Here is a 20,142-nt window from a genome sequence, read left to right as displayed (position 1 = left end):
TAACCAACAACAAACATAAGGTATATCAGTTCAGTTTATAAACTTTACTTCGATTTAAAAAAATCACAAAAGTATTCACAAACAAACATCAAGACCGGGTTAAAAATACCAGATTGTCACTTTGTAACCATACTAATTTGGTGCAAGACATATAACAGTAATCAATAAGAAAATAAATAATTTAATAAAAACTCTAAAACAATCCTCATTTGATCGGCGGGGAACTTACAAAAGAGCATCTAATCACAACATGAATTCATCACATAAAATGATTTAAAAAAAAATCAAAAAAGAACAAATAACTCAGTTGGTAGACAAGGGGATGACTTTATCTATATCTCCCTTTAGTCCACCGGATAACACACACCCGACCCAGAAATTTGGCTACCGCTATCGTGATGGGTCCATCAACTGATGTTTTAAATAATGTAAAAACCTCAATGTATGACCTGATACCAAGGGCTAGACAAATAGGTTTCAGCCAGCGCTGCCTCGGGTTACTGTAAGCAGGGCATGCGAAAAGGATATGAGGCGTTGATTCTTCCTTATCTAAGCAAAATGGGCAGTTTCTGCTACTTCCATCTAGGTTAGACCATTTCGAGGTAAAGACCTTGGTGGGTAGAGTTCCCACTCTAAACTGATGGAGTCATTTTCTATCACATGTGCAAGTGATAAGGTCCCAATAAGGCTCCAGTTTGGGTTTGTGTCTGATCCCCAGAAAGGTACTAGACAGAGTAGACATGGGGGAAACTGTAAACCGTCTAAGATTTATCATAAGCCAATAGGCAGCCTTTAGCTCTGCTTTACTTGGAAATGCGACTACTGCTGGGGAAGTCCACACACGACTTAACAAATTTTAAAAAATTACAATACAAAGCACTAGCAAGAGCAAAACCTACGGCCTACCGCTGGCCACCAGGGATGAGGCGCAGGTGGTAGCCGGCGGGCGGTGGAGGGCCTCGAACTCCATCAGCAGTGGCAGCTGGGGCTCAGGGCACGGGCACACAGGTGGTGTTGTGCTGTGTGGGGAGCGACCTGCCTGTAAAAGAGTCAAGGTTTGCTCTCATCACCGCACAGCGGCCGCCATAAGAAAGGGAGGTGGGAGGAAAGAGCAGCTGGGAGGTGGGAGCGGACGAATGGGCGAGTGGAGGTGTGGGGGCAGGGCTGCAGGGGATGCAGCGGCGTGAAAAACGGGAGGGAGGAACGGCGAAGGATACAGAAGGCAAAAGGGCACAGAGCACAGTAATAGTACAAGAGGGAAAGGAGGAAAGAGACAATAAAACCAACAAAACAAATAAAAATAAATTACAATACAAAACACGAGCAAGAGCAAAACCTACGGCCTACCGCGGGCCACGAGGGATGAGGCGCAGGTGGTAGCCGGCGGGCGGTGGAGGGCCTCGAACTCCATCAGCAGTGGCAGCTGGGGCTCAGGGCACGGGCACACAGGTGGTGCTGTGCTGCGTGGGGAGCGACCTGCCTGTAAAAGAGTCAAGGTTTGCTCTCATCACCGCACAGCGGCCGCCATAAGAAAGGGAGGTGGGAGGAAGGAGCAGCTGGGAGGTGGGAGCTGACGAATGGGCGAGCGGGGGTGTGGGGGGCAGGGGATGCAGCGGCGTGAAAAACGGGAGGGAGGAACGGCGAAGGATACAGAAGGCAAAAGGGCACAGAGCACAGTAATAGTACAAGAGGGAAAGGAGGAAAGAGACAATAAAACCAACAAAACAAATAAAAATAAATTACAATACAAAACACAAGCAAGAGCAAAACCTACGGCCTACCGCTGGCCACGAGGGATGAGGCGCAGGTGGTAGCCGGCGGGCGGTGGAGGGCCTCGAACTCCATCAGCAGTGGCAGCTGGGGCTCAGGGCACGGGCACACAGGTGGTGCTGTGCTGCGTGGGGAGCGACCTGCCTGTAAAAGAGTCAAGGTTTGCTCTCATCACCGCACAGTGGCCGCCATAAGAAAGGGAGGTGGGAGGAAAGAGCAGCTGGGAGGTGGGAGCGGACGAATGGGCGAGTGGAGGTGTGGGGGCAGGGCTGCAGGGGATGCAGCGGCGTGAAAAACGGGAGGGAGGAACGGCGAAGGATACAGAAGGCAAAAGGGCACAGAGCACAGTAATAGTACAAGAGGGAAAGGAGGAGAGAGACAATAAAACCAACAAAACAAATAAAAATAAATTACAATACAAAACATGAGCAAGAGCAAAACCTACGGCCTACCGCGGGCCACGAGGGATGAGGCGCAGGTGGTAGCCGGCGGGCGGTGGAGGGCCTCGAACTCCATCAGCAGTGGCAGCTGGGGCTCAGGGCACGGGCACACAGGTGGTGCTGTGCTGCGTGGGGAGCGACCTGCCTGTAAAAAAACTCTACCGTAATAACAGTCAAGGCATCCACCAAAGAATGACGATAGTGAGGGTTCCATCGGAGGTCTTGAGCATGTGCAGGTCTAACTGATAATATCAGATTCTGGGTTTTCATTCTGTTGTCTGCTTTGCATTGAATGTCTTTTTTTGATGCTTAATCCTGACTGAAGTACCTGGTCTGGGTATGGTATTTACCTTCATTCCTGTTACCCCTCTGTCATTAAGCACCCAACCCCTAGCTAGCCATTAAAGACACGGACCCATCATAGATAAAGTAGTGTAAACTAATGTTTATTCATTTTGTTCAGTGTGCAGTATAACGCAGGTCGATATTTTCTTTCTATTATGGATTATAGCTGTGGCACAAAGCATGCTGATTGCTGGATTACACTGCAAATATAAGTGGAGATATGAACCAATAACCATATTTTCTTGTATTTTGAAAAGATCAAATGAATGGTGCCATATATTCTCCATTACTTTATGGCAGAAGAGGTGTTCAGCTCTAAACACAAGAAGCAGAAGAAAAGCAGGAATGGCTGTTCATGGCTACTCAAGCATTAGTAGCACATTAGGGGAAGCACCTTCTACAACCATAAGACAGAATTGTTGGGTGATTGCATGGCCTGTGTTTGGACCACTCAATCCATGAATCTAAGATAACCCTCTGAGATGCCCAGGTGCTTAAGATGGCCGAATGGAGAAGCCGGTGGTTAAACCGCATGCTGGACTGGATTGTACTGAGTGCATTGGCTACTTGTACACTGTGTCTCAGAGAGACTGATATGAGTTCAAAGGCTTCTGTTTTACAAGACCAGACACTGCAGTACGTGTATAGAATGTAGGAATGCTTCTATCAACAATGACTAAGCTGGGGAGGGTGTGCCTTTGAGGTATAAACAAAGGACTCACACTTTCAGGGCAGGGGCACACTTCAAACCATAATCGAAGGCTTGTGTTCCCGGCATGTTGAAAACTCCAATTTTGCAGAAATCTTGCGTAACGCAGCCTTTCCCGCTATTTGATCTCCCAGCTCCACCTGTTGAAAAACACAAACAATAATCAGTCGTTAACATTGCTGTTAGATTAATGGTTTCTGGATTTAGGAAGAAAATCACTTCCATCCCATTGCCCAAGGACACTGATTGGCCGCTGACCCTCAACAGTAATGGTTGGAGGCCACTAGACCCAGGTTCCAGGGCCTGGGATTTATTGTTGAATTGTAAGCGTTACAGACGGTCCATGCATGTCCTCATGTTTGAAACTAAGAGCAGTGAACAGGACAAGGACACTGTTGGCCTGACTTGTACGTTATAGTCTCAGCTATTTATTGCTTAGAATGATCATAATATTTTTGGGACAGAGATTATGTAAGAAATCATGCTATTTTATAAGTTTTTGGACTCTCATTTTTTATTTCCTTTGCAATTTGCACATTTGATTCAACTGAAACCAAGACTATTCAGGTGTTGTTATACAGGGGAGATTCAAGGTGATACAGCGCTTAACAACACAGTGCACACCGTTCTTCTAGCGTGTTGTATCAGTGCGATGCTTAAGGAGAAAGGAGGTAACCCCTGCCTCCAATGAGAAACAAAAAAGGCACATAAGTCTACTAGCACAAACAATGTCATATAAACACAGTTTTCTTGTATTCTTTTGTCTTTTCTTTCTATTTGAGGCTGGCAGAAGAAATCAAATCAAAAGAAAACACAAAATAATACTCAGTACTTGTTAATTAAATGCTGCAATGAGGTGTACCACCTTCTTGGCAGAAATTATGTTTTTTTTTATTACCTCTTCGTGCAAACTCTGAAGGTGGACTTAATTTTAGCATACAACTTACAATACCAATGCACCTCAGTTGTGTGTTAATGAGTGTGAGTTCTCCGAAATACCTGAAACGAACACATGGCAAAATGTCATGGCTGGTACTGACACCAGCAGATAGTTACCGAACATTTACATGGTGAGTATTTGAGGAGGAAACTGTTAGTAATGCTGGATTGTCACCTTCTAGCTCACCTGTGACTTCCATATCTTCTTATTATTTCAGAGGGTATTGTCCTTCTGGGAAGGGCTCCCTTGGGATGTCCTCTATGATGGGTATGCAGTCATTTATTTATTTATTTATTTATTTATTTATTTATTTATTTGCTGGTTTTTATAGCGCTTGAATCAACTCCAGATGGAGTATCTCTGCGCTTATGGTGCCGGCTAAACAGAAGATGTGAATTGGAGCAGATGCTAGATCTCATTTTTAAATAAGACAGTTTTCAGTTGCCTTCTGAATTTTAAGTGCTCAGTACACTGTCTTAATGTGGGTCCTGCAATTGACAATGCTTTATTCCCATGCCTCGCTTTCTTGGCGCGGGGCACCACTAGGAGCAGATTATTGCTTGATCTTAGTGTTCGAGATGGAATGTAAGGAATAAATTTGTTTTCAAGATATGCAGGCCCTTGTCCATGGAGACATTTGTGTATCAGGCAGGCTATCTTGAATTTTGTCATAGCAGAAAGGTAAGAAGTGCACAGAAATAGGGGGTGGTATTATCTGTCATCTATGTAATTATCCTATAATCTCTTCCCACAGCGGTCAGAACAACCAAAAAGTGTTCTAAAAAGGCATCTTGTGGATTGATTGTGCTTAGGGTTTTTAGTTATTAGCCTGGGTATTAACTGGTATTTTGGAGTTTTGGGAAAATATAAGACATATCAACATAGTACTGGATCTCCTCACATGATGAGTATTTGAGTTCTAGTCCTACACGTGGCATGGATTTGACATAATTTCACTCTGCTAAAGCAGAATAACTCTTGCTTGTAAACAGTATCTGGCAGCTGCACCTATTCTATTCATCCTTTCAATCACCTTCAATTCTGCAGACCATTGGAATGGCTGAGTACATTATGAGTAGGGCTGTGTAACCTTATTTTTCCAGTCACTGAAATTAATCATTAACTTTTTTATATAGATACTATATAATATGGCCTGAAATTCACATTTGGGGCGATTTCGTATTGATGCAAATTTTTCAAATGGGTTTCTGCTTTTTAAAATTTGCTCGCATGTTTTCCCTAGCTCTACTTATGACAACCCTTTGCAAAGCACAATGCCACTTTATCAGCAGCCAGCAAGGGAGGTCTCTATCTCTCAGTGGGCCGAGTGGCAGGAGCCGACGACATTTAGCGCTAGGACGCCTCAGGGTAACTATCGCGTTTTATAAATCCTCTTTCCATTCCATTCCTTTCCATTCCATTCCATGTGTAATTTGTGCCTGGAGACACTTAAAAGGATCTCCAGGGTCCCGCAGCGTGGGACGTGCCCTTTGCACAGCACAACGCAAGTTTATCAACAGCCAGCATGGGAGACTCTATCTCCCAGGGGGACAAGCAGCAGGAGCCGTCAACACATGTTTTCGTGACAGGAGGTGCTTATAAGGAACTCCAGGGACCCGCAGCATGGGACGAGCCCTTTGCACAGCAGAAAGCCACTTTATCAGCAGCCATCTAGGGAGGACTCTCTCTCCCAGTGGGCCAAGTAGCAGGACCACCAACACATGTAATTTACACCAGGAGACATTTATAATGATATCCGGGGTCCTGCAGTGTAGGACATGAAGCCTGTTCCAAGCGGGCCCCATCTGCCCCAATCTGAGACTGGAGGAGGCTAAACTTGGCCTTCTCTCTTGGTTGCTTTTTTCCACCCTCTTCAATCCCCAGCACCATGCCATAGCAAGTTTGATCATCTTCCAGTTCCAGTGGCAGAGGAGCAGGTAGGGAGAAAGCTACCCTTAAGTTCATCTTCATAGACATCTGTAAATTGTTCACTGGTTACAGGGCTGGACTATAAGGTAATTTAGGGACTTTGTGTTGATTTATCCAGAGCCACCTGGCCTGTGTGCTTAACCACCTTTGTGTGTAGCAGTAGACATTATGTTTGTTTTTTCTTGTTTTGAAGCCCATCACTCAGTTAATAGAACCTTGTTATACCATGGGGAAAAGTAAGGTGACTACAGATCCGGGGAGGGCCAGGGTAGGTACTATGTTGACTATGGGCTCATTTTTACAGCGGGCAGCAGTGGTGCTCGATAAGGAGATAGAGCTGGTGAACCTGCATTTTTAGATTTGGGGGTCTCTAGTTGGCACAGGTAGGTGCCTCTAGTCAGCGTAAGGAGGTACACTCCTAAAGAAACCCCTGCTCACCCACTTGGTAGCTTAGCACGGGCAGACAGGCTTATCTCAAAGGCAGTGTGTAAAGCATTTGTGACCACATACAGTAACCCTGTGACAACACTACAGATGGACACCACACAGGTTTTTATAGACTTAACACAAGACTACAAACCACAAAAATTCACAATACTGTGCTTAAAATGGTAGTTTGAGTTTAGTTCTGTTCAGTTCTTAAAATGCGACACTTTAAGTCAATGTACCTTACGATGGGTGACGCTTCCACAACAAAAGTGTTGCAGTGATGGAAATACGGTAAAGTTCTGGTGCATGAAATAAAGAAGTGAAGATCTTCCAGATGGGGCATGCTTCTCCGATGTAGCGAGAACTCTCTGCTCGATGCGGCGATACCCTTGTACGGAAATGCAATGACAGTGGCTTTGGCAGCGGCACTCTTCTCCGTGGATGCATGGCGCTTTTCTTCGATGAGGTGCAATGCGTCAGCTACAGCGGTGACATCCTTGTTCAGAAATGCAACAGCAGCGGCTGCGACGACGACACACTTCTTCTTCAGTGCGAGATGCATCTCTTGATGTGGTGCAATGTGTCAGTTACGGCGGCAACACCCTTGTTCAGAGATGCGACGGCACCACTGCCACCAATGACATCAGGACCCTTCTTGACAACGTCAAAACCGCGGCCCTCATCCTCCTGGACCTGTCAGCCACCTTTGACACGGTCTACCACCGCACACTACAAAAATGCCTCCACGACGCCGGAATCCAAGAGAAGGCCCTGGACTGGACCACTTCCGTCCTCCCCTGTAGAACACAGTGCGTTCACCTCTCCCCTTCTGCTCCAAAGGCACCAGGATAATCTGCGGCATTCCCCAAGGTTCATCCCTCAGCCCAATGCTGTTCAACATCTACATGGCACCGTTCGCCCACGTCGCACGACAGCACAACCTCAACATCATTTCCTACTCCGACGACACCCAGCTGATCCTCTCCCTCGCCAAGACTCCCTCACCGCCAAAATCAACCTCCATGAAGGAATAAAGTCCATCGTCGACTGGATGAGGAACAGCCGACTGAAGCTAAACTCAGAAAAGACAGAAGTCCTCATCCTCGGATCCACCCCCTTGGCCTGGGACGACACTTGGTGGCCGACTGCACTAGGAGCTTCCCCGACACCTGGTGACCATGCACGCAACCTAGGGGTCATCCTCGACTCTACTCTTTCCATGACGAAGCAGGTCAACGCTGTCTCCTTCTCCTGCTTCAACACCCTCCGGTTGCTTCACAGAATCTTCAAGTGAATCCCCACCAAAACAAGAAGGACGGTCACCCAGGCCATCGTCAGAAGTAGACTGGACTACGGAAACGCACTCTACACAGGAGCCCCGGCCAAACTCCTGAAACGGCTCCAACGCATCCAGAAAACCGCCGTAGCCTGATCCTCGACATCCCTCACTGAAGCCACATCACACCCCACCTGCGTGACCTGCACTGGCTCCCTATCAACAAGAGGATACTCCTCACCCATGCACACAAGACACTCCGCAACACCAGACCAGCGTACCTCAACAGTCGACTCCGCCTCTACACCCCCACTCACCAGCTCTACTCCGCAGAAAGCACCCTTGCCATCATCCCCCGCATCCGAAGAGTGACCGCCAGAGGTAGATCATTCTCCCACCTCGCCACCAAGACATGGAACACCCTCCCCATCCACCCGCGGCAGACCGAAGACCTTCTGACCTTCAGAAGTCTCCTCAAGACCTGGCTCTTCGAACAGTAGCAGCTCCCCCTCAGCGCCTTGAGACCCTAACAGGTATGTAGTGTGCTTTACAAATGCCATGATTGATTGATTGATTGATTGATTGATTAGGGAGCTGGTGGGTGAAGTCTGTTGTCGCTGGGACTTCAGCAGGAGGCAAGCTCTGTTCCAACCCCTTGGAGATCCTTACAAGTTGAAATAAAGTACACAAAGTTCCTTTCTTTGGCAGTGAGGCAACCACGGCAGGCCAAACCCTAAGCAGCACTTCAGCTTAGGGATAGTCTCTCCTCAGTTTCTTCAGGTTCCTCTCCTCAATAAAGGTTTCTTCTTGTAGTCCAAAAGTGATCTCATTTTTTGGGATCATGGTGCCAATCTTTATACCCCAAAATCATTTGCCCTCTGAGGGCAGAGGGGTCTTTGCCTAGCCCAAACCAGTTCAGGAGCACTCTATTTACATGACTCCTTCTTTCCTTTCACAGTGCAGGTCAGAAACATCAGACACCCTACAGGAGGTGGAGCCAGCATTGTGGAGAAAAGGCACAGCCCAGGAGCACTTTGTTGACATGATTCCTTCTCTTCTTTCACAGTATAGGGCAGGGACATCAGACGCACCACAGGGATGGAGCCGGCATTGTGGAGGCAGGCACATCCCTGTTACGGTCCAAGGTGCAACTCCTCCCACCCATCTACATGCAGATCTCTCTATTCACCACTGAGCTGACTCATCTTGTCTCCTGGAATCCCCCAGCCCTGTCACTCAAACTCCAGACAAGCAATACACAACCTAGCAGAGGCAGGTTTGGATAGTTAGACAAGAAAATACCTACTTGCTAAAAGTGGTACTTTCAAACACAGAATGTTAAAACCAACTTCACTAAAAAATGTATTTTGTCATTCTGAGTTTAGGCGTACTAAGCTCAAATTTCTACCATGTTCCCTGAGTTAGTTAGGATTATAAGACGTAATAATCTAACTACCCATCTGTCCTATGGAGAACAGGTAGCCTTGCAACAGTGAAAAACGAAAATGGCTGTAATTCACTATTAGGACATGCCACACACACCAGGGCAGGTCCTACCTTATACTTACAATGCACCCTGCCCTTGGGCCTACCATAGGGGTGTCTGATATGAAGAAAAGGGAAGGTTTAGGGACTGCCAAAGAGGTGATCTTTCCCAGCAAGCATGGCAATACCAGACTGCAATGCTGAGTTGCGCTATCCCAAACGTGGGTAGCAGCACCGGATGCACACAGTGAAAGAAAATTTCCAGCGAAGTAATTAGGGCGTTTGAAAATATTTTATTGCGGATCAAATTTTAACTTCCTTCAAAATGTTGTATTCACATAATGAAATTGATACATCCATCTTCATTTCTTTGTTAATTCAAAAGATTCCCCATGAATTCCCAATGCATTTCGGGCTTGGGGCCCTTCATCAGGGGATTTAATTATACTGTTGGCAAAAAAGAAAAATGATACACATATTTAATACGTCATCTAGTGTCTGCAATGAAAATCAACACATTTCAAGAAATCGATAGGTCTCTTAAGCATCAATCTGGTTATAATCATCAGAAAACGTAACCCGGTTTAAATAAATGAATAAAGTACACATTTAGCTCCCGAAAATATATCAAGTGTGACATGAAGTTAAACAACACGGGTGGAGATGTCTGGGACCGTTTAAATAGAGTAGGTACTGACTGGGGTCCGTTCGGTGGAGGAAAGGTGAAGGCTGGTGGAAGAAATGAATGTCAGCAACATTAAACTAGTAAACATGGAAACCCGTCCAAATTAATAAAACCCGTCCAAATTGATAAACCCATGGAACATTAAAAGTATAGAGAAGGTCTCAACCCGGGAGAGGGGAAGGCGGGTTAGGCGGATGGTTGTGGAATGGATTCCGCCAGTCGGCTACAATTTAAACTAAACAACGATGGCTTACCGGTATCAGTGCGGAGCACTGGCAACAAAGTCGCCCTCCATGTGCGATCGGCGGGATGGAATGCGGAAGTGCCGTGTGTGTTTTTCTACGTGAAATGACGTGTGACGTGTACGTTCACGTGATTGACAGGGGTGGAAAACAGACTGCTCGGGGTCTACGGAGTTCGTGTACAGGGGTGGAAAGACTCGTGAAAACCGGGGGTGAACGTCGGAGTTGTGTAACACCGGGCGCAGCTGTACAGGGCCAAACAAGCACTGAAGCTGTAAGCAGACAAGTATAAAAACAACATAACAAATGGAATTAATGTACAGCGATAAGATGATGAACATCACCACAATGGAAAAATAAAGTACATATGTCTATTACGTGGTGCAAAAACTGGGTAATATTATACAGCAAGGTGAGACTAGGTGCAAGAGAAATACAATGATTGACGTGTCTGGTTTACAGAAAGCAATGAAAGTCAATTCGATCATTTAATCCTTTAGGATGGGTCGTGGTAAGACGGTCTATCCAATATATTTCCCGTCTTAATAAGTGCTGGCTATTGTCTCTACCGGGTAAAATACTCGGTTGTTCCAACACTAGAAATCTCAGTTGGCTGGGGGTGTGATTATGAAGTTCAAAATGTGCTGCCAAGGGGGATTTGGAATTCTTGGTACGAATATTACTCTTGTGTTCTGTGAGCCTAGTTTTTATTTTTCGCTCAGTCTTGCCAACATAGGCCAAGCCACATGGGCATTTCAACATATAAATAACATTGCGACTGTCGCAGGTAGCGGATACTTTCAATTTGATCACAGTTCCTTGACTGGGATGTCTCACTTGATTTCCTTTAATGATAGCGTTGCAATTACCACAGTTGTGGCATGGCAGAGTACCTTTGTGGACAGCTGTTTTTCTTTCTGTTTTGGTGTTCAATATCTCCTTGATGTTTCTGGATCGCTGGTATGCAAATCTGGGTGGACTTGAGAAAATACCCTTAAAATCTTCTTCAAGTGCCAGTAATGGCCAGTGTTTGAGAATGATTTTTTTGATCTGATAGCTTTCTGTGGAGTATTTTGAAGTGAATGCTATTCTCTCTTGCTGGGTGGTGATTACCTTGTCTTTCAATAGTGTGGTTCTGGAGATGTTGGATGCCTTGGTTTTTGCTTCCTCAAGGATTGCCGCGGGATAACCTCGCTTCTGGAATTTGTCAATGAGTTTGGGGAAGTTTTCATTGTAAATGTGTTCAGATGAAGATATTCTTTTTACTCTCAATAGCTGAGAGTACGGGAGGTGTTGTTTCAGGGATGGTTGGTGAAAACTTTGAAAATGTAGCAAATTGTTTCTGTCGGTAGCTTTGGTGAAGATCGTCGTTTCCAATTGACCCTGTTTGTTTTCAATCATTACATCCAAAAAGGATATTTTGTCTTTCTGTATATTGTGGGTAAATTGAATTCTTTCATTTATCTCATTCAAGTGTTTGATGGCAATCATCAGGCTTTCTCTCGTTCCTTTCCACAAAATAAAGATATCGTCTTTATATCTTTTGTATAGAATTAAGTTGTTCGTCCATAAGTGGTTGTTCAAAATGTGATCGAGTTCGTACCTGTGCATGAATAGATTCGCGTACGCCGGCGCGGCGCAATTTCCCATGGCGGTACCGGAGGATTGGATGTAGTACTCATCGTTCCATTGAAAGTAGCTATGGTATAAGGTGAAATTTAGTAATTCCATGAGGAATATCGAAAAATTTTCTTCCATTTCTGATGTCACCAAAAAGGATGCCACTGCTTCTGTTCCCAAGTTGTGAGGAATTGAGGTGTACAAGGCTTGTACATCAATCGTGCATAGTAACATTTACGGATTACCGGATAGCACCAACTAAACGTCAAAGACCATACTTTGATAGAAAAAACATAAACTTAGGAGTGCGATTGTCCTAACACCACATCAGTTCATAATACCAGACTGCACACAGGCTCTGCAATGGCAGGCCTTAGACACACTTCTACAGGCTGCTTCTGTTAGTGGCACAACCAGTGCTGCAAGCCCACTAGCAGCATTTGGATTACCACCCATGGGCACTACTGGTGCAGTGTACTAGGGTCTGACAAGTAAACTAAACAAGCCAATCATGGAATCACTAATCCATACATCAATTTATAATTGGGAGAGCATATGCACTTTAACACTGATCAGCAGTGGTAAAGTGCAGAGAGTCATAAAATCAACAAAACAGGTCAGACAAAATACAGGAGGAAGGCAAAAAGCTCAGGGATGACCCTGCAAAAAGGGCCAAGTCCAACAGGCGTTTTTCTAGGTCACCTGTAAATGGTTGTCCTCCCATGCATGTGGATTGTGCTGATGGATCATCAAATAACTCCAGGGTGCAAGAACCCATCGGATTTAAGAGTTGCACAAGTGGCCAGTAGTCACCCCTTACACCCACTATTGTGGTTAACAATTCTAGGGGAGACAATGTACCTTTAAGTCAGGGGCATGTGGTGGATACTTGAAGGCTATGATGGACTTCAAATTGGGTTTGTTATTACAACGTTTGACCTTGATTGAAAAGGGACTTTCTGACCTGAAATGCTGTTTACCCCTAAGTGGTGAAGCCGTCAACCTGAAATGAAGGCCATTAATACCTCCTCCAGCAATGGTTTGTTACCCTATGGCCACCCCACACTCAACACTAGTGAGTTTCCACCTTCCTCCTAAGGTCTTCAAGGGGCCAGGCACACTCCTGATGGGTTTCGCCTTCATCCCGGATCCACACAGTGTCAATGTCGGGTGCAGACATTTGCTTTGTGGAAAGGTTTTCTACACACAATCAACCCACTCCTGGGAGTAATATAGCTGGAGAGCCATCTCAGGGTGAAAGGGAGGGCTTTATGCAGAACATGCCTGTCATACATCTGTCAGCAAAATCAACATCATATTTTGTGATCCTGGGGAATATGCTAACTCTACCTCAGGGCATTAAGAAGGATTATTCTCAACTGAAGAATAAAGTCTTATATTTGTTATCCTGTAATAGTGCTCTTGGAACATGGGTAGAGAAAAACATTAACATGATGCGAAGGGTCAACTGGGTTGGCAGTTCTTATAAATCCTGTAAGGGTGAGTGTGTTATTATCAATTTTAATAGAACCACATTGTTGAAAGGACTTTGGTTACAACCACAAATAAGGCTCCTCTTTGACCCAAGTCATCCATCATGGCTCTTCCTCTTGGATTTTTTATAAACCTGAGACATTTGGGCAGGGTTACACGACTAACATTCCCAAGGCTCTAGTCAACAGTCAGTCATCACCATATTCATCTTTCAGGAACTCCAACTCAAATATATATATTTTTTAATTCTGTTTATTAATAAATATGCAAATTGATGACTCAATACACAATGAAAAAATATTTCTGTTTGTTACTCCGATGGCACATACATGTTCATAATACAGTTAGCACATTAAATACGAGATTGAACAATATAAATCCCCTGATTTCTCCCCACCCCCTTCATTCAGAATTGTCAACAGATGTTGTTGTAGGCGGAGTACAGATATATCCCCTATATTTGTTCCATGCTCCCCATATTCTCTCCCATTTGGGGAGACAGCCCCGGTGGACATATGCCACTTTTTCTGCCACCATGGCCTCGTCCATATCTGTGCACCAGTCATGGAGCTTAGGCGAATACAGCGAGCCCCAGAATCTAGCTCAGAGGATCGCCCAATCTTGTGCTGCATGGGTAAGATCCTTGGGCTCCCATATGTTGAATAAACACCTTTTGGGCTCAAGCATAAGTGAGACTTCACCAACTTGGGATATAGTTTGCATCACCGCTGTCCAGTAAGGCGTTATCTGCGGACAGTGCCACAGGGTGTATTAGAATGTATCCTCATCCCCACATTCTCTCAAACAAAATGGAGGTGTGGCACTCCATATCTTGTGTAAGGTCAATCTAGTATAGTATGTGCGATGTAGTATCTTGAGTTGTATCAGTCTCAATCATGAGGGTTATGCTACTTCCTGCAGGATTGATAGTGTCTCCTGCCAATCAATGTAATCAAATTCCCATAGCTCAGTGGACCATTTTACGCGTAAAGAGTGCATTGGATCCGGTAGATTGTTGATGAGTTTACGGTAGGTAAGAGAGATAGCCTTTTTATCCATGGGGTCGGTCAGCAACCTATCTTCCAGGGGTGAGGCCTCCGGCAGTGCGGTGCAAGGTGGTATAGCTGCCGTAAGTGCATGCCTGATCTGTATGTATCGGAATATTTCAGAGGGTGCCAACTCGTATTGTTCCTGCAGATGTGCGAAGGTAGCCATCTCACCCTTAATCCATAAGTCACCTACCATGGGGTTGTCTATAGTATCCCATCTATGGAAACCTTTACTATTTCTAAGTCATCCCAGCCGTTGTGTCCCAAAGCGGGGTGAGTTGGGTACGGGCCCAATTCCAACCAAATCTAAACCGTATGTGCCGTTGGTCCAATTAGGGGGATTGATCGCTTTTTGTTATATAGCGCCCTCATGACTCCTCCCTCTCCTAACTCACACCAGTCCACCCTAAACGCGGGATCTGTTTGCGGGGCATGTATCCACTGATTAATCACTTTCATCAGTGAGGCCCAGTAATACAATTGTATGTTGTACAAACCTCGGACCAATTTGTCCATGGCATTGCTTGTCAGTTTATACCGCCACAGCAAACTAGAAACCTCCGCCGTTATTGCTTTAAAATATTTTGGTGGCACTAAAAACGAAGTACTCTCCAGAGCATAAAGAAACCTGAGGCGTGCGATCATTTTAAAAAGTGCAGCTTTCCCAAGTAATGTCAATGGTAGGGAAAGCCAGTGTACCGTGTCCCTTTGTAGACATTCCAGGGGAGGCATAAGATTTTTAAAAATAAATTCATCAGGGCTTGGTGTGATGTGGATACCTATGTACTTAAAACTGCTCTCTTTAATCTGCAATGCACAGCCTTTTGGGAATTGCGGTGGTGGGCCGTGAAGTATATATATAATCGATTTAGACCAATTAATTGTGTAACCAGAGACTTGGCCATAGAGGTTAAAGATATTGAGGAGCACTAAGATGGATCGCCCGGGAGATGTCATATATAATAATATATCGGCGGCTTATAGGGAGATGCGATCCTCCCAGCCCGCTGTCTATTTGAGCCCTCGGATAGTTGGTTCCCATCTAATCCAAGCAGTCAAGGGCTCCAAAACGAGGGCGAATAGTAGTGGTGAGAGAGGACATCCCTGACGTGTTCCTCGCCCTAGCAACAAATCTTCTGATATGTGACTGTTTGCTGTTGCATGAGCCAAAGGCTTTGAATAGAGCAAGTGCACCAATGCACAAAATGTGGGGCCAAAGCCCAAGAACTTCGAACCGTGAAGAGGAATGGCCACTCCACCATATCAAATGCCATAGGGTGTCCAATGAGAGGATAACGACTGCTTCCTGGATATAGGGTATGTGGGCCATCACTACACGTTGGCGTCTCCGATTGAGGGCCATGTTTCTTCCAGGCATTAAACCTGGTTGGTCTGGGTGTATTAGGGCAGCGAGATGGGGGTTAATCTAGTGGCAAGGAGTTTAGAAAGGATTTTAGCCTCAGCATTAATCAATGATATTGGGCGGTTTGAGGTACATTCCTCGGGAGGTTTACCTGGATTAGGTATCGTTACTATGGTGGCCGTACGTTGATCTTGTTGGAGCTCCTTCGCCTCCAGACTTCCTAGATACATATGAAAGAGATATGGGGCAATTGTGTTAGTTGTTTATTTGTAGAGTTCTATGGGTATGCTGTTAGGTCCCACTGTAGTGTAGTTCCTATATTCCCAATAGGCTCTGCGCATTGGAATAATATACCCTATAGATATGACATAGGACCGAGGTCAGTATGTCTCTATCGAGTATACTAAACTTAATTGTGAGTGCCAGCTAACTCATAGGTCACTAGAAATTTCTCAAATGAACAAGAAGGGATTCGTTTCTGACAACGGCATAAATATGACAGATTTGTCTCCCAAGAACAAAACGTATCTTCAGAGTTGTGGAAACAATAGATAACTATTTTGCTCAGTCAATCGAACATGCTTTGTTTCTACAGATTTGTATATAAATAGAGTCACAGGTGTTTCAATAGAAGGGGTTTGTTGGACAGTCTTCTTTCTCATGCAAGAGAGGTGAACTGCTACAATCGTTAGACAGAAGTATAATGCGTACAGCGTAAATGGTAATATAAAATAATACTGTAATAGTATTGTCTGGTGCTATGACATATAAAAATACATACATAAATAACACAGGATAAAATACTCAACTGGTGCTTCTAAAATATACCTACCCCAGTGTACCTAACCTAGGTCAAGTATCAGGAGAGAAGTAGGTGCTGTCTTTAGCATATGTTTCCAAGAATTGCCAAAGGTTTCTCTAGGCTCTAAACAGCTCCATACCGTAGAAAGCGAGAGGTTGGTATGTCTTTCATGCACTCGATTTCCCAACACCGCGCAAGGGGAGTCAGAAGCACTGGAGCTGGATTTCTGGATCAGTGCTACAGCTGGAAAGTTGGCTTCCTTCGGCACTTGCTGTAGCGAACTTTGTCGTGCAATTAGGTAGTCAAACTGCACCAAACCACACTGTGCTTTGCCATAGCAAGTGAAGGTATATTAATACCTTAAAGGTGTTTAGGAATGCCAGGTTTGATGTAAAGTCAGGCATATGAAAATCATGTATGAACCCCTAAGGAATAGATGTTCATGTATAATAACTGAGTTATTGAAGGAATCAATATTTAAGCAAGGAGAAGTCCCTAACAGCTTAAGAGTCTGGTTTTCCAAGAAATCGTTGTGACGTAGATGAACAGATGGAAGTAGCCAAGCCTGTATTTGGGCAACATGGGCTATGCCTAAATAAAGGCTTGATTCCTATGCCTATATATGGGTAACGCGAATTGTACCTATATAAGGGCATGAATCGGGAAATTCATACGTAATCTAAATCGACATACAACACCCACTCCACTTTCTTTTGTATGACTTCTACTAAATACTAAGTCCTAAACATGTTGAAACATATCTACAATATATCTACACAACAAGTGTTTAAAACTCACCCAAAACACACACAAATATGCATCAGTACTAGTTGTACACAAAAGAGCATTGGTGCTGTATGCATTCAAAGCAACTTTCCATTCTTAAGCATGTAGTTGACGTTTGAAATGCTGACTGAATGAATCACGAAAATGTGAAATGGCTCATAAATACAGAACAAAAGTACCAAAACCATTTCACGTCAGATTACATAAAAATGATTTGTATGTGGACAAGGTCAAATATTGTCTCTGGAAGTTTTCAAAGAAATCTTGTTCTATATGAATAGTTCCACTATAAGCAGATTACTTGTGTCAAAAATGAAAAAATACAGATTTGGGAAGAAAAAAAAAATTAATCACAGTAAAGTTCAACATGAGGTAACTTCCATTTGAAAGTTGTCCAAAAATTGGATCAATCACCGCAGCTGGTGAACCTTGCAGGTGGCAGGATAAGTTGTTAGAGGAATCATCGCAGGCCCCGTTAAGTTTATGCCCTGACAAAGGAGAGAACCGCTTAGTGCGTTTTTACAGTTTTTCCCACTTAGAAACACTTCACTTCCCCTACTCCAACATCTATGTGTGTACTGTTATTCCCAGGATGTCTTGTTACATTCTTTACCCAGCCTTTCATATGTGCCTGCTGGTATGTGTTTTAGGCAACATTGAAAATGAAAAATTGTAACAGGCAGAGTGATTGTTCCGTATATAATCCATTCAATAGCTGGTTTCTCTGCTACCGTAAATGGCAATCTTTCCAGTTTTTCAATGCTCGGCACTGTATAGTCTGCTCCCCTCTGTGCCAGTTTGATCTGTTCATCAGTGAGATTGAATTCTGAAAACGGTGACATAGTATTGATTAAACGCCAAGGCACATATCCTGAACAAAAGTTTTGCAACATCCAGCCTAATAGCATGATAGAACGTAGTTGCAATTGACCATGTTGCAGCATGACCAAATCCTGTTCCATGATGTCTATGGCAGAAGACACTATGCTATCCAATGAATATATCCTGGACAACAGAGTCGTCAACCCATTGTCAACCACAGAGAGAGTTTTCTCTAAAATAATATGATCAATTTCTTGTATTCTTTCTGCAGTCTCTGCTTACGTAATCTTCCATGCTTCATTATAAGTAGCATAGATACTGGCATATATAAAACATTTTTGACGCAGTGTTCTTGGTCCTAGCAAGAATTCCCCAAGATCAGCGCCATCTTTAAGTAAAAATAAGTTTTGCTTTACATACTTAAGTGTAGATCTATATAGCCAATCAATTCACATCTTCCTTACACTGTATGTTGTTACTGTTCCTGGATGCTGTCTCTGAACGTATCTTGGGTCTGGCCTATTGAATGTGAAACCCTGTGTCTTGTTCAGGAATCTCTCTTGACAGTTGTTTGTGTCTGTGGGCCATATCTACCATTTATTCCAATCTGGATCTGTTCTGCTGTGAAGCAAAATAGCATGTACGTTGACCTCCCCCTCTGAAGTGTTATCACTAACAGATGTAGGTAGGTATGGATGGGTTGTTCATGTCGTTTATATTGGCTAACCCAAGGCAAGGCGTCTGTTGGACAGTTTCATTCAAAAACATAATTTGCTCAGCCATGATACAGGCTCTAAATAAACTTCTATGCCCTGGACCTGCCAACTTTTTGTGCCCCAGACAGCTGTTGTCTCAATGTTGTCTTTCCAAAAGTCAAAACCTAGTTTAGACATTTGAGCATTAAAGGCTACCGAATAAATCTGTTTAGTGTTTGTCAACATACTCTTGATGCCTGTCTTGTTTACATTCATAAAGTAAAATGATTCTTGATTGGATACATTGAACCCTGAAAAGTACAGACATTTTCTCGCAAATGTTTTTGAACTACCCTTTGGTGGCGTAGGACACTGTTCCCATTGGTTGTACATTAAAACATTTCTAGGATTTGTAGATTTGTGCAAGAAATGATGACCATAATGATTATAACAATGCATTTGTTCATAGTCGGATGAACTTTCTAAATATTCATGATTTGTAAATACTGCAGACATTTCTAAGTCTTACACCATATTATTAACAGTCTCAAAATCCCAATTATCAGAAAAGGTACTGAATGAAACAAAGTCACTTAATGAAATCTTGAATAAGTGTGAAATCTTAAACAGCTCCGATGGGCCAAAAATGTCATAATCTGTTTTGTCCCAAGCTATACCACCAGGTATAGGAACGGCTGTGATGATCACTGATGACAAGTCTCTTTGTTCAAGATGGGATGATTTGTGTGGCTTGAGGAGTAGGTTGATGTTCTTACTTGCTGTGTCCATTTTGACATATATTTATCAGCATTCCCAAAGTTATTACCAGAGTCCACCAAAGTAGAAGAAAAAGTACACCCAACACAATCCAAATTTCAATCCATGGTGAAACCAGATGAGTCTTATCCAGGTGTTGAAAAAGGTCTGTTGCTTGTTCTTTTAAAGTTCTTTTTACTGGCATTGTTTAAGGCTTGCTGTGATTCTCAGAAAACGTTAATGAAATAGCCAGAGGCAGTTCTGTCAACTGTAGGGATTGCATCAGGATTCGTTGAAATCACTGGAAATCCAGGATCACTTGTTTTGTTTGTGTAGACAGATGCTACTTTGTTGTAGACAGGTATTTCTTAACAAACTGTTATTTGGGTTTCAAGAGGTACACGTTCCATAGCTTTGTTGCTTAGTCCTTCATTTTGCACTGCAGACTCTTCAAAGGTAATGAGTCTCTCAGTTTGAACCTCTTGGATAGTAGCTAGAGCAGGGT

General features: G+C 43.9%; 1 protein-coding gene across 1 annotated transcript in view; it reads right to left on the bottom strand.

Annotated features, from left to right (window-relative positions):
* Positions 1-3,273: 3,273 nt before the first annotated feature.
* The window catches only part of LOC147666744 (phospholipase A2 inhibitor and Ly6/PLAUR domain-containing protein-like), a 56,481-nt gene continuing 39,612 nt past the window's right edge, over positions 3,274-20,142 (bottom strand). Inside the window, exon 5 of the mRNA XM_086948908.1 lies at positions 3,274-3,404. Within this exon, the coding sequence (XP_086805034.1) occupies positions 3,274-3,404 (131 nt within the window). The remainder of the gene's footprint in view (positions 3,405-20,142) is intronic.

The sequence above is a fragment of the Lissotriton vulgaris genome, unplaced genomic scaffold, assembly GCF_964263255.1.
Source record: "Lissotriton vulgaris unplaced genomic scaffold, aLisVul1.2 SCAFFOLD_1829, whole genome shotgun sequence".
NCBI classification, from domain to species: Eukaryota; Metazoa; Chordata; class Amphibia; order Caudata; family Salamandridae; genus Lissotriton; species Lissotriton vulgaris.
The sequence above is the reverse complement of the archived record's forward strand: the minus strand, read 5'-3'. Positions and strand labels throughout refer to the sequence as shown.